This window comes from Chiroxiphia lanceolata, chromosome 3 (assembly GCF_009829145.1).
Source record: "Chiroxiphia lanceolata isolate bChiLan1 chromosome 3, bChiLan1.pri, whole genome shotgun sequence".
Taxonomy (NCBI): Eukaryota; Metazoa; Chordata; class Aves; order Passeriformes; family Pipridae; genus Chiroxiphia; species Chiroxiphia lanceolata.
Genome location: NC_045639.1, coordinates 6,341,754 through 6,362,925, shown reverse-complemented (window position 1 = coordinate 6,362,925; position 21,172 = coordinate 6,341,754). Strand labels below are relative to the sequence as shown.

Sequence of the window (21,172 nt, the reverse complement as noted above, 5' to 3'; positions counted from 1 at the left end):
CTGCCGTAGCGCCGCCGGAAGTGGAGGTGAAGCGGCGGCGTGGTGGGAACCGGGAGCGGCGGGGCCGGACCGAGCTGGGCAGGGCAAGGTGGGTGCGAGCGGGGCCACTCTGGGGCTCCTGCGGGGGTTGTGTTTGCTGCTGGGGTTGGGGAAGGAACGGCGGGGGGGGTGGGGGTTGCCGCAGCTGCGGGAGGCACCGGGCAGAGCTCGCCCGAGGTCTGTTCGTGAGTCTGGTGGAGAGTCACCAAGGACTGTGTGTGCAGCCAGCGCGGTGTATTTGTTGTATTCCCTCACCACAGAATCACAGAAAGGTTTGGTTTGGAAGGGATCTTAAAGATCATCCAGTTCCAATCTGCCGCCGTGGGCAGGGTCACCTTCCCCTGGAGCAGGTTGCTCAGAGCCCCATCCAGCCTGGCCTTGAACACTTCCAGGGACGGGACATCCACAGCTTCTCTGGGCAACCTGTGCCAGGGCCTCACCACCCTCACAGTAAAGAACTTCCTTCTAATTTCTAATCTAAACCTATGTTTCGTCAGTGTGAAGCCGTTCCTCCCTGTTTTGTCACTCCATGCTCTTATAAATAGTCTCTCTCCATCTTTCTTGTTGGCTCCCTTCAAGTACTGAAAGGCACAATTAGGTCACTCCTAAGCCACCTCTTAGCTTTTCCCCATAGTAGAGGTGTTCCATCCCTCTGATCATTTGGCCTGCTCTGGACTCGCTCCAACAGCTCCATGTCCTTCCTGTGCTGGGGACCCCAGAGCTGGAGGCAGCACTGCAGGTGGGGTCTCACCTGAGCGGAGCAGAGGGGTAGAGTCCCCCCCTCATCTGCTGCCCACACTGCTTTGGATGCAGCCCACTTCCACTGCCGAGGAAGAAAAAAAGATAGTAGTTACAGGTGTGACTCTTTTATATCTGCTGCTGCAGCAAAGCCATCAGGGTGCTGGGTTCCATCCGCAAGGGCATCACCAGCAGAGATAACGAACCATCGCCTCACTCAGTGCTTGTCAGGCCACACCTGGAATTCTGAGTTCAGTTTTTGTCCCTGCCGTACCAAAAAGATGTGGACAGGCTGCAGATGGTCCAGAGAAAGGCCACAAGGATGACCAAAGGACTGGGAAGGTGCCATGTGAGGAAAGGCTGAGAGAGGTGGGTTTGTTCAATCTTGAGAAAAAAGGCTCAGAGGAGACCTTATGCCTGTGTTCTAGTATTTAAAGGATGCCTGCAGAGAAGGTGGAGACTCCCTTTTTACAAGGAGTCACATGCAAAAGACAAGGGGTAATGGATACAAGTTACTCCTGGGGAGATTCCATTTAGATACCAAAGGAAACTTTTCCTCAATGACAACAATGAGCCCTTGGAATAATCTCCCCAGGGGAGTGGTGAATTCCCCAACAATGGACACCTGTAAGATCTGGCTAGACAGCGTGCTGGGACATCTTCTCTAAACTGAGCTTTTCCAAGAAAAGTTAGACTCGATGATCCTTGAGGTGCCTTCCAACCTGGTGGTCTGTGTTGCCATGAAATTGCCATATGTGCCTTTGGAAAGAACTTTTTAGGTATAGGTTAGAAATCCAACTTTACTTAGTCCTTTAATTTTTTTTTTTTCAGTTACATATCTGAATCCTTGATAATTGGTTTTTTTTTTTAAATCATAAATGTTTGGTTTGTTTCCATACTGTAGATGTCCAAGTCAAAAATGTCATCCCAAGAGGAAATCCTGAGCGATGGGCGGTTCAGCTGCGTCGCAAGGGATCCCAGGTTTTGGGAGATGCCCGAAAAAGAGCGGAAAGTCAAGATTGACAAACGATTCCGAGCCATGTTTCATGACAAGAAGTTCAAGCTGAGATACACAGTGGATAAAAGAGGTCGCCCTGTTAACTTTTCCTCCACGGAGAACCTCAGGAAGTTTTATGCCTTGTCAGAATCTGACTCTGATGTTTCAGAGAGTGAAGAGCACACTGAGAAGCAAAAAAAGAAAAAAAAGCAAAAAAAACCTAAAGGTAAAGGAGAAACAGATTCTGCAAAACCACCTGCTGGTGGTCTCCCAAAAGACAACAAAATAAACAAACAAGGGGTGGAGCAAACATGTGACATGGATACGAAACTAAATGACCTTAAAAAGGAAGGAAAAAAAAGCAAATCTAAACTCATCTTGAAGGAGGACTCAAAGAAAACTGCAGTGGAAGTTGATCCCTCTCAGGGAAACAAAAGCCTTTTACCCAGAGAGGGAAACAAGCAAGGAGATGCATCAGGAGAAAGATCAATTTCAAATCAGAAGCAGCAAAAGTCTTCACAAGCAAGAGGTATTGAATCAGTGAAAGCTCCCAGGAGGGACCATTCCCTGGGAGGGAAACTAAAAAAACCAGGTTAGTCGTTCAAATAACAAGTAGAATTCATCTGTGTTTGCTTGGGTGCTGGTGCTATCCATGGAAGATCTTTTGCAAGATCGGTTGTAAAAAAGCTGCCTGACTCAGAGTCAGTGTTGCTGAAGGATTGGAGTTGGTCAGCTCTGTATAGAATCAGTGCTGATTTTTCAGTAAGATTGTGAACATCCCTGTCTTTTGAATTGCTGGAGTTGAAATTTTTGGTCAGTTAGAAAAGTAAAATGTCCAATAGCTTATAAACTACTGTATTTATCAAACCAAACAGCAAATACGTGGTCTGATACCATGAAGGCTTCAGCACATCACAGTCTGTTGACTGAAAATGTAAAGATGACAGGATTGAGCCACTAATATTAGAGGGGATGAGAAAGTTGTCCTGAAGAAAAACTTTCTTTAGGTTGTTTATGCATGTCTATAGCCTACATTATTGAAATCTGATTTTTGCATGTTAGTTCTATACATATAAATAAAAGAGCAGGATACTTCATTAGAATTGAGATTGATAATGCAATTGTGGGCCTAAAGAGCAATTAAATCAGATTAGACCAAACAAGGCAAACAGAAGAGGCAACACTGATGTTTTTTATTATTTGCACTTCCCTGGTGTAATTTGTTCCTCCATCATTACACCTTTCAGGGGTCCTGTAAATATCCATTAGGGAAACCTGAAGTTTTCCTTTTTTTAAAGGATCTTATGCAATTCCACCATAAATATAGGTATCTAATGTTTATCTCTCTGTGCACAGACACCTGTGATCAAAATGTAAAAAGGAAAAGCCAATTAGAGGAAGAAACTTCTGCAAGTGAAGATGTAGAATCGGGGGAAGAGGAGCCAGAAGATGACGATGGGGAAACAGGCGAGGAAGAGGAGCCAGAAGAAGATGGAGAAACAGGTGAAGAAGACAGTGATTCAGAAGATGATGAAAGTGATAGTGGGCCTGATCTAGCTAGAGGCATAGGGAATATTGAAACCAGCTCAGAGGATGAGGAGGATTTAAATGACCTGTTTCCAAAGGAGCCGGAGATCGAGCATTCCTGGCGCGAGCTGGATAAAGATGCCCCTCGTGGAGATGAGGTAACAATACTTTCCATGTGAAAAGTTGCTACGTGACAAGTTCAGAAATGTCATGAGTTCATTACAGACCTTCATCTGTGGAACAGCTTGGGGGAGTATTTTTCATTAAGGTGTTTTAGCCTTTTAGTTACAGAATGCAAGGGATGATGAAATCAGGACTGAGATTGTGGTTTTCACTGGTGTCTCCCCTTCCCTCTGAGCAGACTCACCTAGGGATAAGCTGTCTGCAAGGGGAAAAAACAAACAGAATTGAGCTTTTCAGAAATTCCAGAATTTAAATAGTACTGGTTTTGTTCACTGGTGGGTTTTTTCACTTTTTGTTGTATATTTAGTTACTTAACTTACACTTTAAGAAATTAAGACATCATTAGATAGTGAAGAAGGACTTCACAATTAGCACAGTGTCTAAGAAATGACAGTACTCTTGTGCTGTCCCAATACCTTGATATTAGTTGCTATTGTGACTAACAATGTAAGATGATAACAAAATCCTAATTGTTGATGTTGTCACTGCAACATCTGAGGAAAATGCTTCTTTTATTTTTTTTCAGCAAAGTTTATTGCTGGCTTTGATTTTTACCGTGGAGTTCTGCTAGAGAATTGTGTATTCCCCATAAAAGTCAGGAATTAAACCTATGAACTTTATGTCCTTTTTTTTTTTTTTTTTTCAGATTACCAGTAGATTGGCAGTTTGTAATATGGATTGGGATAGGCTGAAGGCTAAGGATTTGCTGGCTCTATTTACTTCTTTCACGCCCAAAGGAGGAACAGTATTTTCTGTTAAGGTAAGATCTGATTTCTAAAAGGAGTACTGGCTTTTACTGTAAAAAAAAAATAAGAAAAATACAAAATAAGACAGTTCTGTGGAGAACCTAAAGAGTGATTAACATGTTAAATGAGAAACTATGTTGCAATTTTAAGTTGTTGTGTTAGAAATAAATGTACTGCTTTTCAGTAATGGGCATGTATTTGATAGAGTTAGAGGCCAAAGCCATTGATTCCTCCTGTTTATGGGCTTGGCTCTAAGTGCTGTTTTTCTGAGACTAATAGTGAAGTTCTCAACATTTCCTTGGTTTAAGTTTAATTTTCAGTGTTTTTATGATAAATAACCCAACCTTAAACCTGGCTATTTCTAAATGCCTTCCAACCCTCTTACCATTGCACAAAACTTAGTTTTTTTCACCACTTCTAAGTTATTAATAAATTGGTGGGTTTCTGGTCAATTAAGTTATATTTTTCCATTATTAGTGTCTGCCTCCATCTTTCTGAGAAATGTTAGTCAAGATACTCCTTTCTGAAGAGGGTCACAGTGGAATGAACAAAGTCAGGGTTCCTGTTGTTCTTCATCTGTCTCAAAATATACTCATTCCTAGCAGGCAGTTTGGTTATTCTGCTGTCTTTTCCATACATTAAAATTAGGAGGGTATTAAAGGTTATGGAATTGATCCCTTTACTGATTTTAAATAAAAAACCATAAAGTCTAAAAGCCTGGTGAGACATTTTTTCCTAGTTATTGCCCATTACATCACTACAGTTAAAAATTTTGTTTTGTGTTTCTTTTATGTGTAGATTTATCCTTCAGAGTTTGGAAAAGAGAGATTGAAAGAGGAAGAACAAAAAGGACCTGTGGAACTGTTCGAGCTTCCAGAGAATACCACAGAGGAGGATGGGTATTTATATCTTCAAATGAGAGATATAACATGTTTAATTCTCAGTGAAAATCCCAATTAAGTTTCCAGAAGTTTGTATATAGAAGTCCCCTGTGGACACTTCAGTTTTTTAGGTTTTTCAAGTGATGTTTTACAACTGGCCCTGGTTCTTTTCAGTGCATTTCATAAATGCATTATGATGAAACTTGAGAAGATTTGCTTGTTGATAAGTGAGTTCAACATTCATATAATGTAGCTCATTGGAGTAATCAATGAAATGAATGAGAGCTTAACACAGCGTTTCTCCTCTACAAATTCATGCAGTAAACTCCCTTTGGTGCTCACTGTCAAAATTCTTATCTGTCCATCAACAGGGACCTAAACTTGGGCCAAGAATTCCGAGATGGATATTTCTTGAGTGCTTTAAGCAGCAGTCCTGGCTTACTAGGACTTAACTTAACCCATTGTTGAGGCATGTCTTTTTTTGCCTTTTTGGGTTTTTTTTTTAGCTTTTGTTAAAGGTTTTGCTTTTATATTTTTCCAGAATTTCCAGATGTTTGGCAGCCTGGCTAGGACCATATTTGCATGATACATCCTGCTGGACTGCCCTGCATTTAGAAAATCTGGATTCTTCTAAAATAAGGGAAGATCCTAGTGCATCAGAGGACACTTGATAAAACTGAATAGAAACTGGTGGAACCTCTTGCTGTTTAATATTTAATCTCATCATAAGATTGGGAGTGTGTTTGTTGGTGCATGTTTTTAATAAATACTTTAATTTTCGAATTAAAATATTTTGCAGATGAGAAGTTGTTAAAGCCAGCTCACCTGACTGTGGTGTTTTCTCCACTTTGGCAGGATTTATAGGGAAAAACTGCGGGAATATCAGTTTAAGCGACTGAAATACTTCTATGCAGTCGTAGAATGTGATTCTCCTGAAACAGCCAATAAAATTTATGAGGAATGTGATGGATTGGAATTTGAAAGTAGCTGTTCTTTCATAGACCTGAGGTAACTCCACTGGGGATGTTTTTATGTGTTGGGCTGGGGAGGGAGAATTAAAGGCAGTTTAAAATAATTTGGAGTAAATTATATTGACTTTATTCTGTAACCAAAATGAGATATGAAGATAAATTGGGCATCCAGTGGGTTGCTGAGTTTCCCTTTGGTTGTTTTTAATTCTTTTTGACCATTGGAATATGGGAAGTTTGAGAGCATCTCTGCACAGAGAGATTATTTTCAGAGAAGCCAGATAAAATGTCCTGGTTGCATCTTCAAACTTTTGGTACAACTAAGTAAAGGGATAGGATTTAGAAAAGAAAACAGCAACACAGTGTTGCTTTTTTCTTTTTCCTCTTTTCTTTACCCAAGGGTCCAGAAGTGGCATTTTGTCAGGATTGCTTCCCACGGGGCAAGAATATTGCTGCTGTTGTCGTGAAGCTGCAACAGATACGTTGGCCCTTGTGGATGAGCTGGAAGCTCTAATATTTCAAAAGTCACATTTGGGGAAGAAAGGATTCTAAATTATTATTTGCTTCATTGTTAGTATTTCCTTTTGTTGCAAAGAAGCTTTTCAGTCTGAGCAGAAAAGTTACTAAATCATAAAAGGTTGTGACAGAAGCCCTGTTTGTCTTTTGGGACCCGTGTTGTGGGCACTCTTGGAAGTCAGTGGAAGTTAAGTTTTTTGCTTTGAATAATTTTCTAGAGGAGCTTAATTCATTTGCTTTGAACCATTTTGGAGAAGATGATCTTTGCCAAGTGAACATGTAACTTTTCATCATTTTAAACATAGAAATGTAATGTTTTACAACAGACACAGTTGTTTGAAATTCTCCAGTGATTTTCTTAATCTTCTGCTTTGTTAAATTTTAATCTCACATAGTGTAGAAACGTTTTTGTTTTTTTAAACCAAGTTCTTCAATTGTTACCCATGACTTTGGTCTTTTTAACATTTTTTTCCCCTACTAATTATAATTTTGAAGATGTACCAGGCTTTCCGAAAATGTTTTGAATTTTTTTATTTATCTGTTTCCAAATTCCATTTTACTAACTTTTTAACTTTTAACATTAAGCTTCCTGCAAAGATGACTCTTAAAACAAAGAAAACCACCCAAAAAAACCCTGCCTCTGGCCCTGTTGAGACCAGACTGAAAATTGATTTACTTCCCAAAAAGGATGTGTTACACACAGAAAACCTGTGGAATAGCTGTGGAGAAGCCAGGCAGTTCATCTTACACGTCTGGAACATTCATCCATTTTGTTCCCATTTCAAGCTTACCTACTTTTTATTTTAGCACATTTCTTTCATGCTGATGTACCATACTCGTGAAAATCTTAGGCTGTTTATACTATGAAATTTCCCAATGTATTTGAAGAATAACATGTTTTATTTGCCCTTAAGATTTATTCCAGATAATGTTACATTTGATGATAAGCCGAAAGATGAAGCCTCAGAAGTGAACGTAGCTGCTTATAAGCCAAAGTACTTCACATCTGCTGCTATGGGGACATCAAAGGTACCTTTACAGTGGTTTTGTAATGTTTTTCTAATGTGTTTAGTTTTGCTGTCAGCTTGGAAATTATGTTTGTAGTGGGGAAAAGATAACTGATTATCTCCACTGTTTCAAAATAAAGTCATCAAACACATTAAAAGATTTGAATGTGTTACGGACCCGCAAGTTGCAGCCCTGTTTTGGATTAGTTTAAAAGAGATTGGGATTCTCTGCTACAAATTAAATACCATGTTTTAACCCAGTAAAAGTCGTACATGAAATGGCTTTGTTTTTTTTAACAGTTAAGTCTTCTCATTTGCCTAAAATGGGTGTTTGTGTGTAAGTCAATAAGGGCCTTTCTGGTGGTAGTCCCAGGCCTAAGCAGTTGCTTCCCCTCCTTGTAGCGATTCACTCCTGCTCTGTCTCACTGCCAGCCAACACTTCCATCTGGCCGTGAAGAGAACCAGACTGGGGAAGTGATTACTTGAGAAATAAGTACTTTCTGCTGGATCATTTTTCACTCTCATCTGTTCCATGCTCTGGTTGAGGGTGCTGTTGCACAAACACTTTCATTGTCCCCACTGCGATCCCTACGTGATTCCGGGAGTGAGTTGCTGCTGGAAGAGGAAAAGAGAGTTGGTGGCTGCTTCAACACCAGTATCTGCTGCCACAAAGGAAATGTGGCTTGCAGAGGTTTTGTGTTGTATGACCTGCTGTTATAGAACTCTTCAGTACATGAGGAGACTTTTTATGTAGCTCAAACTCCTTGAAACTCACTGTAAAATAAATTCCAAAAAGTTATGATTAAATTTATTTTAGCAAATGGTTATTATAGCTAGTTATTGTAGAGAGCTTACTAACAAGTTTATATTGCTGTATCAAATAATTTTCCCTAAAATCCAGTGTTACAATGTTTAACTTTAGTGTTCCAGCTTCCACAACTGCCATTCTTGTTTTTAAGGTAGATATCACATGGGACGAGACAGATCATGAACGAGTCACATCACTCAGCAGAACTTTTAACAAAGAGGAACTTCTTGACATGGATTTTCAAGCCTATTTGGCTTCATCAAGTGAAGAAGAGGAAGAAGAGCAGCAAGGTAGTTTGGTAATAGATGTTGTCCACAGAGTCATTAGCTCCAGTGTTTTGAACAGGAGTTATTTAAATATTTCAATTCCATATCTACAGAAAATGCTTTGAATGTCATCTTTTACAAGGACAATTTTATGCTTGTTGTGTAAAAGCCGTGGTCAGGTTCTGCTATGAGAATAACCTGCCTTTCCTCTAGAGCTAAACAGCTCTGAAACTGGTGTGTGCTTATGTTTTGTGTGCGTGACCTAAAGGTGGAGGGAAACGAGGGGGGGCATGTTGGCACTTTTTCTTCTCTCTTTTCAATTAGTAAATAATTAGCTTGATGACAGAACATTGACAAACGCTAAACTTTTTTTGGAAGATTCATATGTTAGGCCTCTTACCATGGAAGCTGTAGAGTTCTTTAAATTTCCTGGACCTTGACATTTTTTTTTCTTTATTTCTTTCTGTTTGTTTGAGTTAAATACACTTTTCCAGTGTTCTTTATACATGACAGGAAAACATGTGTCAGCTTTTAAAATGGTATCTCTAAAGCCACCATTGATACTCATTATGCAAACCCAATTCTGATTCTCCAAGTAAACAATATCACTGGTGTGACCCCAAAATTGTGTCATTATTTTTGGAGATAAAGTATGTTAGCTGAATTTGGACTTTCAGCTTACTTAGAAGATTGTTAGTAGGAATCTGACTTAAGTATTGTCACCCTAGCTTGGAAACAGCTCTCTGGTTTTCATTTCTCTACTGCAGAATCTTTCTTTGGTGTATTAATGTTTGATTAAGCCCAGTATAACAATTATAGTTTGAGGGATTTCAAATAGCAAGATCACATGATCTAAATCATGGCCTGTTTTCTTTATTGTTGATATGGTAAATCTGTTAAAAGTTGGTTTTCATCATACATTCGAATTATTTATGTAGAGAATGTGGTAGCCTTCTGTACATTTGGTGCTGAATGAAGGAAGATCTGTTGCCTTTCTGTGAAGTCTGAGTAACACTGATCAAAAATGACCAAATAGTAGGTGATTTGGAGTGATCCTAATGACTGAGTCCCTGAGTAGCTCCTTTCTGAATAGGATCTTGAAACTCTAAGCATAAAAAAAATTTCTTGCTTTTTTTACTTCTCTTCCTACCCCCTTTCTCTTTTTTTCAGGGTACCTTGACATCTCTTTGTCAAGTTGGGCAATACCTACTTTAATCTCTTCATTTCTGAGATAAAATTATAGAACCATAGAACTTGTGAGTGCGTCCTTTTCAGAGGAAAAGTTCTGGTTTGAAATGTCAAGTGGTTAATGACTAAATGAATCTTTCAAATGCTTTCTGATTCACTTCTTAAGAATACAAAGAGTATTTCATCTAACATTGTAAGGTACATAAATCTTCTGTGTTTGGTGCACCAGTGTGTAAATCCCTGATTTAACTTGCTTGTTTTCATTCTAAAATTCATCATGCTTTTATTAATATATATAGCCTAAATTACAAGGCAAATAAAACTTCATTAAGCCTTAATCAGGTCTTTCAAGCAGACTTAATATTGATTTATGCTGCATTAAAGCAGGTTGTTGCAATCAGAGATGATCCTGGAGCATGGAAAAGAACATTACAGATTTTTCTGGTTATGGAGTTGGGAAATCTTCTGGCAGTAAACTCAGCTTGGCAATATCTTGGCAGGGTTAATGTCCATTTGTTTCTCATCTTCTCTTGCATAAAAATTCATTTACAAAGTGTACCTTTGTGAACTTTGGGGATCATGCAAGATGATCATGATATTAAATAGCATCTGTGATAGGACAGTGATGAAAGCAAATATCCATGTAAGCAATACTTCAGAACCTTTAAAGAGTAAAATTCCACTGCTGGGAAGGAAAAAAAAAATTGACCTTAAAGTAATCTTATCACATTAATAAATTTTAAACCTGAAAATGTCTGGATTCTAATGAGGTTTTGAAAAGTAAGTTATTAATAGAGGAGTTATGTTGTCATGTCTTTAATGTGTTCCTGAGGTTTTATCCATGCAGTTATGTGATACAAAACAGGATCCCATCTGTCAGGATTCCATCCAGCAGAATTCTGTGGCACTATGCACAAATGGGAAAAATCAATGTCAGCTGCATGAATGGACATGTAGGAGTGTGATAAGGAAGGAAAAAATGTCCTGGACTTTTATTCATACTCTTTAAACTTATCAAAATGCTTTATTTATAAACGGGATTTTGTTGGCCTGTTCTAATCTGGCGGGTTTTTTATGGAATTTTTCAGCTTTTAATATGTGCATCGTGACTGTTAGTGTTACTGTTATACAACAGTTCTGCAATGTCAAGTATTTCAGTGACCTGGAATGTTGTGGTTCGTAGCACAAAGTGTCTCCTTTACGTTGCTGCTGAATTTTCTGTCACTCAGGTGCCTTTGTTCCAGTCAGGAATTGTTTGTGGCATTCACCAAATCCAGCCCATAACTGCTATTTTGACCACAAGCACCAGTGCCTTAGTGTATGGCATTTAAAATATGCTTCAAATTAAACATTATGGGGTTCATGTCTCAGCTTTTAATCTGTTTTTTTTTTGTTTAAATCTTGGCAAGAGCAACATCTTTTCTGCTGTTCTGCTTTGCACAGCACACAGATACTGGAACAGACTATATGACAAAATACCTTTATAGGTGTATTTTTAATTAGCTGATCTTGATGGTATAATCATCCAATCACAGAATATCCTGAGTTAGAAGGGACGTAACATTAGTGCTTAACGTTAAATAAAATCAGACCATTGATTAAATCTTGTTACAATTCTGAAATCTATTTGGTCCAATAACTCTGACAACATAGAGAAATTTAAATGCGTATACAGCATTTTATCAGATGACAGTACAGCCTTCCTATCTCCCTTAATAATGAATACTCTTCACATGTGTTTGTATTTGCTAGAACTATTGCAGAAGGCTAAGACATGGAAGGTGACAGAAGTAGAACATGCAATTATTTAATATTGTCTCTGGAAAGAAGAAGCAAGAGGATTCAGCAGTTTATGAGCTGGAATTCCATGGGAATTTCAGAATAGAAATACCACAACCTGATTATTTTCTTTCTATGAATAACCAGACATTTGATAGAACTGATGCAGGTATTGAATACTTTTCCAAAACATATTTGCAGGAACTGTTATGTTGGGTTTGGTTTTTAATTAAAGGTGCAACAACAGTCACCTGGTTTGCAGAGGGAGTTTTAAAAACTGCATCCAGTGCACACCACTCAAGTGGTTACACTACAAACCTGAAGGAAAATGCAAAAAAACCCTAAAAAAAGCCATAATTTTACGCTTGCCATTCATTTACTGTTACCTGTCTGTTTGCATTCTCTTCTTCCAGTATCTTTTCTCCCTGAAAAATATCTTAGGAAAAGACATTGACTCTGATGTGCTTTAAATAAGCTTCTTTTGATTACCTTGAATTGTAAATTTTTATTTTTCTTATTATCATTGGGATGAACTACTGGGATTTGCACAAGTTCTTGTTGAGGGAGTGCTGAGAATGTGGGAAAGTGGGGTTAAATCCCAGGTTTTTTGTCATTATTTTCAGCACATTTAATTTTTCGTATCATGCTGTAATACAGTGCAATAACCTCTGCCTTGGGTTTGCTTCTTGACTGCTGGAGTAGAGAGCTTTATATTTGTAATTCTGTGGGTCTACATGTATTGTAGGAGAGTTGTGGGGTTTGTTTTTTTTCTTTCTATCTATCTGAGTTTGAGTAACTACTCTGGATAGAATTGAGCCATTTAGTGCATTTTTATGGTGTGGCCCATCAGAATCCAAATCAGTAGCTGAATTTTCTGCTGTGCCATGAAGTCATGAGGGGCAGTTTTATCTTTCCATCTTTAAAAGAAACTCAGCTTTGCAGGAGACCTCTTGTCAAATGTTGTATCTGCCATAAGTTTTCTAATCTTGTTTCTAAGGCTGAGTTTAAAAAATAAAAGGAATCAATCTACTCAGCTATTGTAAGATAATCTTCTTAAACTTAGAATACAATCTTTTCACAATCCTGTGATTACAAGAATGTGCTCTCAGCTGCTAATCACCAATTTAATATGTTGAACCTCTGCATTTGGTTATAGTTTTTATTAATTTCAACTCTTAAAAACAAACATGCCCCCACACATTGTTGCTTTGGAGTGTTTCTGACCAGCCTCACGATTTTAACTTTGTCCTTTTTAAATCTTTTAGCACTTCTGTTAGTACTTTCCTTTGAAAACAATAAGAATATACTTGTATTTTATACTCTTAAATTTCATCAGCTTTTGCTTTTTTTCTCCTTCCCAGTTTGATTGTGTTTCTCTTGCAGTGCAGCTGTTAATGCACCAGAACTTTTTGTTTTGTTGGTGTGTTTTGTTCAAAAAGCCTTTGAACAAGCTGTTGGCAGAAAGCATCGCTGCCTCAATATCCAGCAGAAAGTGGTTCCTGATGTTGTGCAACACAGTGTGATGCTTGAAAGCTACTGACAAGGTTATTTGAACTCTGAACAAACTTTGAGGACGTACTCAGCTCACTTTCCTTTCCTGCAGCTGTTGTCAAATGTGCTTTGTTTGCCTATAGAATGAAAAGCTCTTACGGTTCCTTTGAAGGCCGTGTTGAGCATTTGTTTTAAAAGTTAGTTTTGACAAAAGAACTGCAAGTTTTATCTAAATGAGAAAGAATGACAATATGCATTGCCATTTAAATATCTCCTGGCAAAACCAGTGGTAAATAGGAAGCTGGGTTCTAGGGAGCGTTTCTTAGCTTAAGGATTTCTTCAGTGCCCATCCAGCTTCTTGCTTCACAGGACACCAAATGGCTTATTTTTCTTCTCATCTTCAAAACAGAGTTGGTTTTTGCTTTCCATCTGAGCAGATGCTTCCCTCTTAGATCTCAGCTTCTGATGAGGACAGTGCAGCTGAGTGTCCCCATGTGCCGTGCGGGAGATGAGCCAGCGGGGACGGAGCCTGGCCTGGCTGGACAGAGAGCTTTGGCTGCAACTTGGGAAAGAAAGGGGGGTTTATGAACTTTGGAAGGCAACTCAGGGGGATTACACAAGTTTGTGTGAGGTTATTCAGGGAGAAAATTAGAAGGGCAAAGCCCAGCTAGAACTTAACCTGTGAAAGACAATAAAAATTGTTTCTGTAAATACATTAGCAGCAAGAGGCGAGCTGAGGAGAAACTCCATCCTTTGTTGGATGCAGGGGGAAGCATAGTGCCAAAAGATGAGGAAAAGGCTTAATTAAATACTTAAATGCCTTCTTTGTCTCAGTAAGACTAGTTGTTCTCTGGGAGCTGGAAGACAGGGAGCAGAATGAATCCCAAGGGGAAATGGTCAGTGATCTGCTACACCACTTAGACACACACAGGTCTATGGGGCCAGGTGGGATCCACCCAAGGGTGCTGAGGGAGCTGGCAGATGTGCTTGCTTAGCCACTTCTTGTTGTTTTTCAGCAATCCTGGATAACTGGGGAGTTGACTGGAAGTTAGCAAGTGTAATTCCCATCTACAGTAAGGGCTGGAAGGAAGATCCAGGGAACTACAGGCCTGTCATCCTGACCTTGCTGCTGGGGAAGGTTGTGGAGCAGATCAGCTTGAGTGCCATCACATGGCTTGTACAGGACAACCAGGGGATCAGGCCCAGTCAGCATAGGCTTGGGAAAGGAAAGTCCTGATTGACTAATCTTTTATGACATGGTGGATGAGGGAAAGGTGGTGGTTCCCTGGAACAAGCTGCCCAGGGAAGTCACTGAGTCCCCATCCCTGGAGGTATTTAAAATCCATGTAGATGTGGTACCTGGAGACAAGGTTTAGTGGTGGGCAATGCTGGGTTAACGGTTGGACTCGATGATCTTAAAGATCTTTTCCAACCTAAATGATTCTGTGATTCTATGAACAGTAAATACAGTAAATGTTTCTGCTTCCGGCCAACAACCAGCTTTGGGCAGTGATGGGATGTGGAAAAGAACAGTGTCACACATCACTTTTAGCAAAAACCAGACTTGCAACTCTGATATGTCTTTCTAGACACCACTTGTGCTGTCCCTACAGTTCAGTACTGTAGGAAGCACAGCTTAATGCTGAACCAGAAGAAAAGGAGCCTATCCCAAACTTAGTTTTCTACAGTTCAAGGATCTGCAGCATCTTTAAAGGCTATTCTCTCTCAAGTATTTGTTAAAAGCTTATTTTAAGTCACATTTTCTTTGTGTTTAACTTGGAAAAAAAAAAGAAAAAAAAGCCTTCTTTCCATCTTGTGTGATTTGTTAATTCAGCAAGTCACTGAAGGTGAAGGCATTGAATAATTATCTCTGTTACAGAATCTTTTAAAGTTTGCTTTTTAAAATGTAGGATTCTGTTTTCAAAATGCTTTACAGCATTGTTTTTTGAGATTTAGGTACTGCCCTGCCATAAGGGACTCTAAAACTAATAATTTTAAAATACAGTAAAGGATGCTGTGTCCAATCAGGGATTTGCTGAACAAATTTTCTTTTGTCTTTTCAGATACTATTTTTATTTCATCTAAGAAGGTGTTTCTAAGCATGAACTTCAACCACTTTTTTGAGGCTGCCTGTGATAGTTTTCCTCTCTCTTTCTAGATGGTGATGTAGTTAATGAAATGGAAGACAACAAACCGAGGAAAAGCCAAAAAGATGATGAAGAGCAAATTGCCAAGTACAGAGAACTTTTGCAAAGTATCCAAGAAAAAGAGAAAAAACAGGAAGAGAAGGATATAGGAATGGAGATTAAATGGGTTCCAGGTAAGCTTTATTTTTTTTTCCTGCCTGGGAGGATATGCAGTATTGGCTTGCTAACAGGGATATAGTGTAAGGTGCTGAATTTATAGTAGGAGAAACAAACCTTTTTTTTTTTCCCATAAATTGAAATCCAATAAAAGAAATAATATGACTGGACTCAGTTCCTCAGCTCTAAGTTTCTTTTTGTAGCTTACTTTTAATCCGTGTTTTTTTCTTTTGTATTTGCTTTTTCATTCATCACTTTATAGACTTTTTAAAATAGAATTCACATGTTTGCCATGGAGTCATGAAACGTACCTATACATTTAAAAAGGAAAACCAGTATGATTTGTTAACATGCCATAAAATTAGAGGAGAATGGAATTAGAGGAGAATGGTTTGAAAGTCTTGCTTGCATTATGATAAAAATTTGGGGGAACATAGAAGGGAGAAGTCTGGCCTTCCAGTGAAACTGCTCTGGGAGAAGGAAAGCTACCAGGAAGAGAAGTTGAGGGATAGTGACATCCAGATTGTCATCTGGAAACTAAAAAAAAGGTAACTTCACCATGTGGCATCCCAGCAGAACTCACCCTGAGATCCAAAAGTCAGTTCTTTTTTCCTTTATAATGATAAAACATTCAGATTGATTCTCCTGTGTTGTTTATGGGTGAATGCTTTCCATGAGGTGTATGAGCCAGGGTAACAGTTCCCTACATCCACAAAGGGATCTCTGGGGCATTTCCTCCTTGGTGCTGGCTCAGAACTCATTCTGAATGCCTGAACCAGTCCTGGCACTGGCTGTGTTTCTTTGCAAACTGAATTTTGTTTGCTAAAAAGACAGAACTACTCTGGAAAAGTAGAAAAAAATCTGGATCTTTTCTGCTGAATCAGACGTGCAAATGGAAGCATTTGGTGAATGTTCAGAGGGTTAAACAATGCAGCCCAAAGACTAGGGAAGTATGACATTCCCTTTTTGGGAGCAGCAAGGTGCTGCATCGGCTCAGCAGGTGCAGGCTATGGCAGGACACAGCCTCATCTGCTACTATAAATACAGAGACCAGAGATGGATCAGAATTCAGGCCCTTCACACTGTGGGTTAATTCCAGATAGGAATGCTTATCTAATTATGTCATTCACACTAATATTATCCTGAGTTCACTTAGATAACTTCTGTTGAATATAAATGCTCACTCCTTAAATATTCTGGTCTGTAGTGGTTCACTGAAATGGATTGAACTGAACAGAACAGTTTTATTCTTATTTCTTTATAAGAAGGTCTGTATCTGAAAGGATACACTGGCATTAAAAATAATTGTGTGCATTCAATTAATATAATTGAAATATATGATTCCAATAATTTCTGGCATGAATTATTCCAAAACCTTTTAGAAGAAGCTGTATCATGGACGACAGGACAAGTGTTTACTGACACAGAGTTGTACTCCATCTGTCCACAGCGTGTCAGTACTTGCATTTGTGGTGTTGTTTGCTCAGTAGTTAATTCATCCATGTCACTGGACATTCAAGACCAAAGAGTTTCCATACATAGAATCTGTTATAGGATTTTTACAAGTATTTGTTATTTGGTGGAAACCACAGTCAAACTAATTACTGCTAGGAATGTGTTCTGTAATTATATATCTTTTTATTTATACATAGTTTAAAGCTACCATCTTTTGTGTTGGTTTGGAAAGGACATTTGGGTTTGTTTTTTGTTTGTTTTACTTGCTGTCTTCTGAAGAATCTTGCAAATTGTATGAAAGAGGTTCTGTAAATTAAAAAAAGTCTAAGCAACTTAATGTGGTGACGCAGTCAGGAATCTGGAGCAAACCATTTATTTTAGAAGGAAAACTGGTTTAGTCTTTAGTCTCTCTTTAGTGTCTCCTGCCCAGTGAGAGCAAGAAGTTTTGTGAGAGGCTCTCCCTCTTAACTCTGTGCCTTGCATGTTACAATTAAATTAATTCACATTCAGTAGAAATGGGGTGTTAACTGTAGTGGAGATGGAATCCAGTTCTCTAATCCATGGACTCCCTGTTTCTTTGCAATGGAACTTGACTTCAGAAAATTGGATTTGTCCCATACTACATCTAGTCCAACTCCTTCCTTACTGCACTTTCTTGGGGGGCTCCTGGGACTTTTGCTATTTCATCTCTTTTGAGAGAGAGATGGTAAAAAAACCCCAAACAAACCAAACAACCCCCCCCCCAATAAATTTGACTGACTTTGTCCAAATTCAGCTGGATGTCCGTGCCCTGGGTCAGATTTATTCATATGATGCTGGGTTTAATGTGCATGGGTGCACAATGAAGTTTACATTGCTGGTTTGTAGTATTTCACATTAATTTAGCAACTCTGATTTTGCAGTGTATGTCAATGTTTCCTCATTTCTTGCCCTGAAAAAAATTAGTTGATGATCCAAGAGCAGAGGTTCTGGAAGTCATAGGAAGAGCTCACTTGCCTTTGCTAGAGACTGTTCACCTCCTTGAGGTCAGCAACGCCCCTTCTGGGTATTAACCCCTGCAATGTGGTTTTGTCCAAAACAGAAGTCCTGAAAGTGAAGACCAGTGTTTTAACTTGGCTTTTGAGTCAAAAGTTCAGCTGTTACTGACTTCAGGCAGCATTTGGAGAGCAGGTCCTGCACACCTCAAAGGGATACTTTTATATATATATATTTTTATGGTGGAGCACAGTCAGCACACACTGAACAGTAGTTTATAGCTCTGGCAATATCTACATAGTCAGAGCTGTGTTTCCTTATGGGAGGTACATTAGTTATTATGTTATTTTTTTCTTGAACAAATGTACTTCTTCAAATTCCAAAACAATTTAATTATGTTCAATTGAAGCGTCCTGAGCATTCAAAAATAGCTTTTGTTGTAATCTCTTAAGGCTCCTTAATTTTTTTCAGAACTAGTTTACGTCTGTTGAAATATTTTTATTATCAAGCTCTGCTTTAATGTGCTTGACTTACTGCAAAATCTTTTTCCTGCCCAAATGTTTAATACACAGAAGAATTACAACAGTTAAATCTAGGAAGTTTTTCAATTGAAAGGCAGAGATTTGAATTAATTTAAAAAATTGAGTTTTGGCACAGATATTTACACATGGTTATAGAAAGCATACTTCGTGAATGATTCAGTTATTCTTGAATCATAATAGTTTTAAATAAACCACAGTGCCAGCAAAAATAAATTAGATGTAGTTCCAACTCTCTTTGGTCTGTTTCTTCTAGGCACAAAATCAGTGTTATATTTAAGCATCCATCTGTTTTCTTAATCATATCTGATTTAAGCAACAATTACTATGAATCCTTATCCAGCTCCCAAAGCTCCCTTTAGAAAGTGAAGAGGGAGAAGACCACAACTGCATTTCTTGATGATATTCAGCCAAGTTTTGTTGTTTGTTTTGTTGGGTTTTTTTTATTTGACTTAAAAATTCTTCCTTTGGGAAGAAGGAGATGTAAATATTTAGCTGGGCTTAAAGGAAAATTTCAGATTTGTTTTTGTCAGAAACAGAATAGAAAGCATTCGTGTCTCTGTAAAGTGCACAGTAAAGCCCAACTATGTGTTGTTGGAGATTATGTAGAGCACAGAAATGCTCCTATGGAATGTATATCTCCACCTGGATCACTGTTTGGACTTAACATTTTGTCTTTGGGGTGACAAATTCTAATGTTAACAGAGCATTTACCTGCCATTCCTTTTACCCACCAGCAACAAGATGGTTCTTTTTTCTGGTGAGACATTACATGCAAGATGAACTCTCTCATTTAGAATTTCCTGAGAACAGAGATTGATCTTTTTAGCCTCTAATAAGTGTGACACTTGCAGGCTGTTAAACTTCCACAAGTTTTCCAAACTAAGTGTTTAGAGAAGTAAAAGTTCTGGTTTGCCCACCCTCCCTCACTTTCCCATCAGGGTGACAACAATGTACTTAGGTTTTTTAAGTATTTATCACATTTGTTTTTAGCTCAAGAGTGATTTAGTTGCATGCTAATAAAGATGACCTTTTCCTCTCTTTCCTTTCTTTGTGAAGATTAAATGAAACCAGTGTGATTCATTTTTTCTAAAAAAAAAATAAATATATATTGATAAGGGTATAAATTAGCCCTTTCTATGGCCAGCTAATAACTCTACCTAAAGTAGACAATTCCTTTCCCCTTCTGCAATCCTTTTGACCACTTAAATACACTCTTACTCTCGGGAAGTGGTCTGGACAGTAGTTTCTAAGCCATTCTAATCTGTGGAGAAACTCGAATGCCTTTCATGAGACTGCCAAATACCACAAGAAAGGGCTGGATTTTCCTCCAAGTCCTTCAGTGCCAGATGGATCAAATGATTCCATTTTCCAGGCAAATAAATCAGAAATATTGTAACCTCCTTTGAGATCTCTCTCAGGGATCTCTTTCTCTGGAGATGTGACATATACTTTTTAATTCTGCATTTATTACCTTCAGAGAGAATCTACAAGGTTGCTACCTGACCAGTAATTTTTTCCATAAATGTACTCTAAAGTAGTACCCAAAGTCATAGTAGTTCAGTTTCTGGGAAGCTGATGACTCTGCTTTCATTGTCTTTGGAGATAACTGAATGTTTGTCCTTGTTGTATGAGAGGGTTTCTTAATGGCACATTTTAGTGAACCTATGCAATATCCTTCCTTTATTGTGGCTCTGATTTGTTTGCCGGTTTAGCACCAGATTTTTGTGGCTGTAACAGTTTTCCCCTTATTGTTAATTCTGTCATCTTTCCAGGATAATAGAAGGATCCTTTATCTTGTTTTTGCTCTGCTCTTTCCTTCCTATGATTCTGTGGTTTAATATGATTTTAGATCTTGTCCACACTTCGTATTTCAGATGCGTTGTAACCAGCTCTCCAGCCTTGGAATTGTTTTTGGAGTGTGGACAAGCACCAGGACAGGGATTGGTGTTTGCAGTTTTCCAGAAAAATGTTCTGCCTGCCCTTCTGTGGACGGGCAGGACTGTCCATGAAAGTGCCCATTTTTTCCATTATGATCTCTGTTTTCAGCTCTTCCATATGGAGGAGAGCTGGAAGGAATGAGGAGGAGCAGTGACTGGCAAATTGAGAAACCTGAGAAGGATCTAGTCTAGGACATCTGGAGAGGTCCCAGTATGATTCCTGAGCAGTAAAACTGGAATGAGGGGCAGGAGAGTAGGATGTGGTCAGGTGAGGGCTGGACTGGGATGGCAAGAAGGGGTTGCTGAAGGGAGAAAATCAGAAAAAGTAGAATTGGGGAAGAGATGGCAAATAGCAGACTTGGAGGACAAAGCAGAAACATGATTCCTCCAAACTCCCAAGATATTTCAGTCATTTCACAGGAGAGTATGTTACCTGTGCGATATCTGACTGATTTGTTACAGAAGTTGAAAAAAAAAGAAGCATGTAGTGAAGGAAGCAAGGAATTGTAGGTAGGAGAAAAATCCTTCATTGCTCAGTTGTTACCTCCTGCCAGGGAAGTGGATTCTGTTCCTGCCACTGAATTCTGCTCCAGTGCAGAAGTCAGTTCATCTCTTTCCATCAAGGAGTTTTGCTCTTGCAAGTGCCCATCTTGTGAGGAAGGGGCTGAAAGTGTATAAGCTGCATCTGAAATCAGTGTTTGTCCTCATAACATCCAAGTGCTGTGTGATGTAATAACTGTTGAGAAAGCATTCCTGAAGTGTATCAAATTTTTCAGAAATCTGTCTGGTGATAGAATGGTACTTTTCTCCTTCTGTCTTTCAGTTC

The 21,172-nt window shown here is 38.8% G+C and overlaps 1 protein-coding gene across 1 annotated transcript in view; it reads left to right on the top strand.

The window, feature by feature from the left end:
* The first annotated feature begins 12 nt into the window (after positions 1 to 12).
* Positions 13 to 21,172, top strand: part of ESF1 (ESF1 nucleolar pre-rRNA processing protein homolog) — a 30,589-nt gene continuing 9,429 nt past the window's right edge. The window contains exons 1-9 of the mRNA XM_032681869.1: positions 13 to 88; positions 1,682 to 2,366; positions 3,131 to 3,459; positions 4,131 to 4,244; positions 5,029 to 5,129; positions 5,967 to 6,119; positions 7,510 to 7,624; positions 8,562 to 8,700; positions 15,293 to 15,454. Of these exons, the coding sequence (XP_032537760.1) occupies positions 1,682 to 2,366; positions 3,131 to 3,459; positions 4,131 to 4,244; positions 5,029 to 5,129; positions 5,967 to 6,119; positions 7,510 to 7,624; positions 8,562 to 8,700; positions 15,293 to 15,454 (1,798 nt within the window). The 5' untranslated portion in view covers positions 13 to 88. The remainder of the gene's footprint in view (positions 89 to 1,681; positions 2,367 to 3,130; positions 3,460 to 4,130; positions 4,245 to 5,028; positions 5,130 to 5,966; positions 6,120 to 7,509; positions 7,625 to 8,561; positions 8,701 to 15,292; positions 15,455 to 21,172) is intronic.